The sequence below is a fragment of the Nannobrachium achirus genome (assembly GCF_963921795.1).
Source record: "Nannobrachium achirus genome assembly, chromosome: 9".
In the NCBI taxonomy this organism is placed as follows: Eukaryota; Metazoa; Chordata; class Actinopteri; order Myctophiformes; family Myctophidae; genus Nannobrachium; species Nannobrachium achirus.
Window position 1 is genome coordinate 8451158 of NC_137818.1, and position 7915 is coordinate 8459072.

The window sequence follows — 7915 nt, forward strand, 5'->3', positions numbered from 1 at the left end:
AGAGAGAGGTGGTGAAAAGGTAGCCTGGTTAATAAACCAGACTACACAACACCACCCCCTGTTGGAAGTGTGTGATAGAGTCTGACGCTTGCAGTCAGGCTAGTGAAAAGGAAGCATAGAGAGGTTCAGTCACCTTGAGGAAGACCTCGTTGAGTTTGGTGCCGATGCAGTTGCGTGGTCCGTTGCCCAGAGAACACAGGACATGTTCCTGACCCTGGTTCCTACACGCACAAAGACACACACATTATTATACATTATATACAGTATTAGTGTGGTTGACCCTGGTTCCTACACGCACAGACACACACATTATTATACATTATATACAGTATTAGTGTGGTTGACCCTGGTTCCTACACACACAGACACACACATTATTATACATTATATACAGTATTAGTGTGGTTGACCCTGGTTCCTACACGTACAGACACACACATTATTCTACATTATATACAGTATTAGTGTGGTTGACCCTGGTTCCTACACGCACAAAGACACACACACATTATTATACATTATATACAGTATTAGTGTGGTTGACCCTGGTTCCTACACACACAGACACACACATTATTATACATTATATACAGTATTAGTGTGGTTGACCCTGGTTCCTACACACACAGACACACACATTATTATACATTATATACAGTATTAGTGTGGTTGACCCTGGTTCCTACACGTACAGACACACACATTATTCTACATTATATACAGTATTAGTGTGGTTGACCCTGGTTCCTACACGCACAAAGACACACACACATTATTATACATTATATACAGTATTAGTGTGGTTGACCCTGGTTCCTACACACACAGACACACACATTATTATACATTATATACAGTATTAGTGTGGTTGACCCTGGTTCCTACACGTACAGACACACACATTATTCTACATTATATACAGTATTAGTGTGGTTGACCCTGGTTCCTACACGCACAGACACACACATTATTATACATTATATACAGTATTAGTGTGGTTGACCAACAGGACAAGCAGACTATATCAGTGGCATTCATGCAACTCTTTTCATTTCAAGGTGCCTGAAGGAGCAACACACTATTATTGTTAAAATCTACTCTACTATAAAGTAACCCCATTGACTTGAATGGTAAAATGCAAAAAGAAAACACACACACACACGCACGCACGCACGCACGCACGCACGCACACACACACACACACACACACACACACACACTTTTAGCCAATGAGGAACCAGCTTTCTTGGTGACATCACCTCTATAAAGCCTCCTCATTGGCTAAAAGGTAATATTTTGATTGATTGATTGTTAGTTACTATATAGTCTCGCGTAGCCAGACAACTATGCCACAATCTCTGAATGCTATATAGAGTCTGGAACAGCAGCTCCCGAACGGCGAGTATCGAAAACGGGCATTAACGTTCAAAGAAATATATTTTAAAATGTCATTTCTGCTAAGGAGCAAGCTAAACACGCTTATATGATTTTTATTTATATAATGATAAATGTGTGTGATGTGAGACGGAAACGGAAGTGACGTGGGGGCTTCACTTCCGCTTCATCTTCGCACTCATCATTTCTTCCCCGGTCTGCCAGACTGTATGCTGGGAGCATTTGACCAAATCGCGGAGGCAACCGTCTGGCCACGCGAGACTAGTTACTATATAAAGTAGCCCCATTGACTTGAATGGGAAAATGGCAAAACGGCAATCACACTTGCAATTTCCATGAAACCCAACATGTGCACCGACCTGCACATCAGGGGCGACTAGAAATACTGTTCCTACGAAACAGTGTGGGCTCGCATGGAACACCATGTATGGGCACAAAGATCTACCCAACGGGCACTCCAATATAATATGGACATAAGATCCAACATTACTTCTCCTACATTCAATCTCTCAGATCCCCTATGTTGGGAGAACATACCACAAAAGATTTCATGTGCGTGTCGTTGTTATTTATAACAGGTCGCACTTGTTGGTGGTGATGTCACCAAGAACACTGCTCCTCATTGGCTAAAGGCCCTGCCTTTGTACTGTCGGTCATTTTTTGGGGAGAATAAACTTGGTCAATAGATATCATATTTGGGAGAACATACTGGTCTCGCCTTTCAGCGAGCCCACAATTAGGGTTTCAACGTCTAAGCTCAAGGACACTTCGACACCAACTCTGGGGGAGCCCGGGTTCGAACAGGATCCGGCCGCTCTGCCGGCCACTCTACCCCTGAGCCACTGCCGCCCCACAGTGACGTCACGCTGACATAACCGTGACCTCACCTACAAATTGGACGTTGGAACTTGAAACCGGAACAAGAGCACAAACGCACACACATGCACACGCACACGAACGAACACGGACACTCGAGAGACAAGTGGAACGCGCCGTACCCATTTCCACAGATACCGGAGGGAACACTGACCCGGAATTCTTGAACCTTGCGACCTTCATTCGGGCGACTAAATGGCTTTGAAACTGGATCTAGAGAAGAAGTCAGAGTCGGACCAGCCATGTCATGCGTGTCGTCGCAACATATTCACACACCCCGTTATCCGATGTAACCACGGACACCATAGTAATGAGAGGCTCTCGATGTCTCCAACCATGTCTCCACATTTGTCTCCGTCGATAACTCCGACCAGGTCTCCAACAAGACAAACTCCTGGTGTGCTCTGCACTTTACACGACGAAGTGCTCAAACTCTACTGTGTGGAGGACAAACAGCCGGTGTGTCTCGTGTGTCGAGACTCTAACCTTCACACCAACCACACATTCCAACCCGTCGACGAGGTTGCACTCGATCGCAAGAAGAGCGTAGGGAAGTCACTCAGATCCTTGGAGAAGAGACTGAATCTCTTTAATACATTCAAAACGACCTATGACCGAACAGCGAAACACATTAAGGCCCAGACCCAGAGCACAGAGAGGAGGATCAAGGAGCAGTTTCAGAAGCTTCACCAGTTCCTGCAGGAGGAAGAGGAGAGTCGGCTCGCCGCACTGAGGGAGGAAGAGTCTATAAAGAGCCGGATGATGAAGGAGAAGATTGACGTTCTGAGGGGAGAGATATCGACCATTTCGAAAACGATCAGCAAAGTACAGGAGGACCTGACGGCGGAGAGCGTCGCGTTCATGCGCAACTACAAGTCCACACTGAAGAGATTCCAGCTCAATCTGGAGAACCCACAGCCGGTCCCGGGAGCGCTGATCGACGAGGTCAAGCACGTGGGAAACCTGCCCTTCACAGTCTGGGACAAGATGAAGGAGACGGTCTCCTACACACCTATTCTCCTGGACCCCAACACTGCCCACAACATATTCGTCATGTCTGATGATCTGACCAGTGTGGAGGGTGGTGGGAAGGGACAGGAGCTTCCCGACAACCCAGAGAGATTTGACCACTACCGCTATATCCTGGCTTCCGAGGGCTTTGACTCGGGAGTTCACAGCTGGGATGTTGAAGTGGGAGAAAACAGCCGGTGGACACTAGGTCTTTTGGAAGAGTCTTTCCAGAGGAAGGGAGACAAACAGGGTCATTTCTGGAGAATACGGTTTAAAGACGGCGAATACAGCACCCAATCCTCAAAAGGGATCCTTGAAGTTATCCCAGTGAAGCACGCGCCTCACAGAATCCGAGTCGAACTGGACTGGAAGAAAGGAAGACTGTCCTTCTCTGACCCGGATGCCGGCAAAACCCTACACACCTTCAAGCACGACTTCACACACAAACTCATTCCATACTTTGTCAACAGAAAGCCGTTCCCGATGAAGATGTCACCAATGAAGATCAGCGTAGTTAAAGAACACGACAGTGGCCAACCTCTAAAAGAGGAGGAGAAAGAGGAGATACCCGTGGAAACGGAGGAACCGGAGATGTCTACTCGACAGCATCTCATCTCACTCCTCGACATCATGTCACCCGAGAAGAAGGAGAAACCTGTGGAAAAGGAGAAACCTGGGAAGGAGGAGAAGCCTGTCAAGGAGGAGAAACCTGTGGTAACGAAGAAACCTGAGAAGACGGAGAAACCTGGGAAAGAGGAGAAGAAAAGAGAGAAACAGGAGAAAAAGGAGCAGAAGAAAAGGGAGAAACAGGAGAAAAAGAAGAAGAAGAAAAAGGAGAAACAGGAGAGGAGGGAGAAGAGGAAAAAGGAGAAAAGGGAGAGAAGGGAGAAGAGGAAAATGAAGAGACTGGATAAAAAGGAGAATGAAAAACAGGATCAACTGGAGAGACAGAAGCAAAGGGAGAAGGAGAAAGAGGATAAACTGGAGAAAGAGAAGAAAAAGGAGAACGCGAAACAGGAGAAAAAGAAGAAAAAGGAGAACGCGAAACAGGAGAAACAGAAGAAAAAGGAGAAGAGAAACAAGAAAGGAAAGAGAACGCCAACACCAACACCATGAGCAGAGGGTGGACGGTGGTAGGACCATAGACATAGAAACCATGAGCAGAGGGTGGACGGTGGTAGGACCATAGACATAGACACCATGAGCAGAGGGTGGACGGTGGTAGGACCATAGACATAGAAAGGTAAACACCAACACCATGAGCAGAGGGTGGACGGTGGTAGGACCATAGACAACACCATGAGCAGAGAGGGTGGATGGTGGTAGGACCATAGACATAGAAAGGTAAACACCAACACCATGAGCAGAGGGTGGACGGTGGTAGGACCATAGACATAGAAAGGTAAACACCAACACCATGAGCAGAGGGTGGACGATGGTAGGACCATAGACATAGAAAGGTAAACACCAACACCATGAGCAGAGGGTGGACGGTGGTAGGACCATAGACATAGAAAGGTAAACACCAACACCATGAGCAGAGGGTGGACGGTGGTAGGACCATAGACATAGAAAGGTAGACGGTGGTAGGACCATAGACATAGAAAGGTAGACGGTGGTAGGACCATAGACATAGAAAGGTAGACGGTGGTAGGACCATAGACATAGAAAGGTAGACGCCTCCTTCGGCTCTTGAGGCGCGAGATCGCGGGACTCGGCAACCAGTCGTTTCCGCTCCTTTCCCACTTCTACGTGCGTCACAGAAACCAGAAGTTGTTGGCCAATCAGAGGCAGGTGGGGGCGGGCGGGCCTTTACGTACGCAGCCTGTCAGAACAGGCGCGCAAACATCAGGAAATGGATGGATTGATAAGTCATGGAAAAGACACGTTTTGATTGGCCAGCAAGTAGTCACATGACTGGCAGCGTGATCTCCGGCAATCGCGGACGTCTGCGCTCCAGTTGTTGCTCGTCGCCCTAATGAACTGCAGTGGCCTATGAGGCATCTAGCATTTTATATCTATGGGTAGGACAGTCAGACCTGCAACACCAGAGCCGCGGCTACATGCCGTACAACGCGCACTGCGCCGGGCCGTGCGTAGGCCACCACGCGCCGTCCACATCCTAACAGTCAATTAGCACGCATCGCAAGTTCACTATTCAGCAGCGAGGAAACATCAAACGCCAGTGCTGTCCCTGAACACAACTCCAGTCACCAGGGCAATTTTGACGAACCTGAAGAGGCTTATGTTCATTTTCAATTTATCTGGCTTTTATCGTAGTTTTTTTTACTGCCGTGGCTCTGTAGGAGGCCGCTTATAAGGGTGGCTGCCCAACCTCCGGCAGGAGGAGTCTCCTGGGTTTTCACCTCATCTCCTGGCAAGACTCCTGGCTTGACATTTCTCCTGGATTTCTCCTGGATTCGGTATCAAACTCCCAACATCCACCAGAACACCGGAAATTACATCTACCATGTTACACATTTTATGGGGGAGGACCCCAGAGGGTGTGTGGGGCAGACCCCAATGGCTGAATGTGTACCCATCATTTTCCGATGCTAGTAAAGCAAGAGTTCCATATTTGGCATGGTGTTGAGATGTGTTTTCAAACACTGCTGCATACAGGTTGGGCTGGCCCCTTGGTGGCTGGCATGGAGAAACGCCAATATGGTGCAGCCTGGAAAGGACGAATGTCACGTCACAGCTTCCTTCATTACTAGACTGTTGCATTAGTTCACTTTTTGCACACTGAGGATGCTGAGGATCCGTTTCTGAGGTCATTTTCCTATTTCAAGTTAATATACAAGGTATAGTTCATTCAGGTTAATGTACAAGGTCATAGTTAATTTTCACAAGTAAATGTACAAGGTCTTAGTTCATTCAAGTTAATGTACAAGGTCATAGTTAATTTTCAAGGTCATTTTTGAGCGGTGCTCCTGGAACAGGAGCTATAGCTCCAACATCTGGCTTTGACCGGTCAAAAACCAACGGGAAAAGGCTTAAAAAAATATCCGGGGCGGGGCTCATAGGTTAAAGGTAGGGTAAGTTATAGTACTAGTTACCATAGAGTGTAGGGTCCATATTTGGACTTCAGCCTTAGGAAAAAAGGGGAAAAAATCAGGATAGAGTGGGGCCTTCATCCAATCATGGTCGAGTGGGGGCGGGCCTTACGCGCACCAAGGCCTGCCCCCACTCGATCATGATTGGAGGAAGGCCCCCGCCTGTCACCTACATGAAAACTGAAACTTAAGTGAAATCACTTACCCTACCTTTAACTGAATAATATAATAAATAATAATATAATATATCAGGCCTAGATATGGCCTACATCCTGGCACAAACGCCTCAAAAACTGGGAGGAAAAACTTGCTCAAAGTTTGTTGTGCGTCAGAGTCTCATTGGCCATATTTTGCGGGACGCGTTGTGTTTGGATAGTGGGACTCTTAATGAATTGAGAATTAACTTGTAAAAAGCACCCCTCAATTCACACTAGGTGTGATTTTTAACAAACAACGGGCCATAACTCTGGAAGCAAGTTACATAGAAATATTATTTAGAATTAGCGCTCTTTTCACCGTCAAGGAATGGAAATGTCTGTTTATTGGATGTCAATATCATTCTAGTATCCTAATCGTAAGACCCCCCCTCCCCCCCCCCCCCCCCCATGTCCGTCCACCCCCCCCCCCGGCCCCCCCCCGTCTGTACATACCCCAAATGGGCTTCTGAAAGGTTAAATAACAACACAGAGAGACTATACTGTTTGAAAATGAAATAACACATTTACTTCAAAATGAAATAACCATCACTTTATACTTCACAGCTACAGTAAGTGTCTAAATGGGGAGGATAAAGAAAGTCCGATAATAAAGATGTCGGTCTTCTCATGCGACGCAGTTGGCTCGCTTCAATCTCTCCCTCTCTCTCTCTCGGTTATTGACTGTTGTTTCTCAATTCTCAAACTTTGGTTTACAGACTGTCGATGATTGCTACAAAACAAAAACAAACAAAAAAAAAGAATCAGTGCCTGCAGGCTACAGTTCTATTTATTTACAGTATTACAACAACACGAAAGCAGTGACTATCTCTCCACTGCTCCATTCAGCACCGCCGCACCGGGGACAGCGCCCCGCGACACACACACACACACACACACACACACACACACACACACACACACACACACACACACACACACACACACACACACACACACACACACACACACACACACACACACACACACACACATGTCACGTTTCCCGAAAAGCAAGCAACAAAAACAGAAAACCCTATCCTCAGATTTTGAGTACATTAGCCACGTTCTCTTTATTTGTTCTCCATTATTGAGTGTAATGAAATAGTAATTTTTGTGAAATCGCCGAGGAGGGGACTCAGTATTTTGTGGGAAACTATATTCCATAATTTGCTCTGGGCCTCTTTTAACGAGCTCTGTCCTGACAGAGTCAGTGATTCGTTTTGGCCACAATGCGGGGTCATCAGATAGAGATAAAATGACCTCTGCAGTCTCTGTCTCACTGTCACTGTCTTTTTCGCCCTCGCCCTCCATGGGCTCAATCACTTCATGATCATCATCATCATCATCATCATTTTCACTTACGGCTTCGGGCTGCTGCGT

General features: G+C 46.7%; 2 protein-coding genes across 3 annotated transcripts in view; one reads left to right on the forward strand and one right to left on the reverse strand.

Moving 5' to 3' along the window:
• The window catches only part of LOC308291993 (putative cytochrome P450 120), a 28517-nt gene that overhangs the window by 2898 nt on the left and 17704 nt on the right, over positions 1 to 7915 (reverse strand). For both annotated transcript variants that reach the window (XM_080734184.1, XM_080734183.1), the window contains exon 10: positions 134 to 221. In XM_080734184.1, the coding sequence (XP_080590310.1) occupies positions 134 to 221 (88 nt within the window). The remainder of the gene's footprint in view (positions 1 to 133; positions 222 to 7915) is intronic.
• Positions 228 to 6227, forward strand: LOC308291992 (E3 ubiquitin-protein ligase TRIM35-like). The gene is made up of 2 exons (XM_080734182.1): positions 228 to 6086; positions 6148 to 6227. Exon 1 carries the CDS (start codon positions 2467 to 2469, stop codon positions 4396 to 4398), a length of 1932 nt encoding a protein of 643 aa, XP_080590308.1. The 5' UTR covers positions 228 to 2466; the 3' UTR covers positions 4399 to 6086; positions 6148 to 6227.

Coding starts and splice junctions, on each gene's coding strand:
- LOC308291992 (XM_080734182.1), top strand. CDS start 2,467: ATGGCTTTGAAACTGGATCTAGAGAAGAAGTCAGAGTCGGACCAGCCA.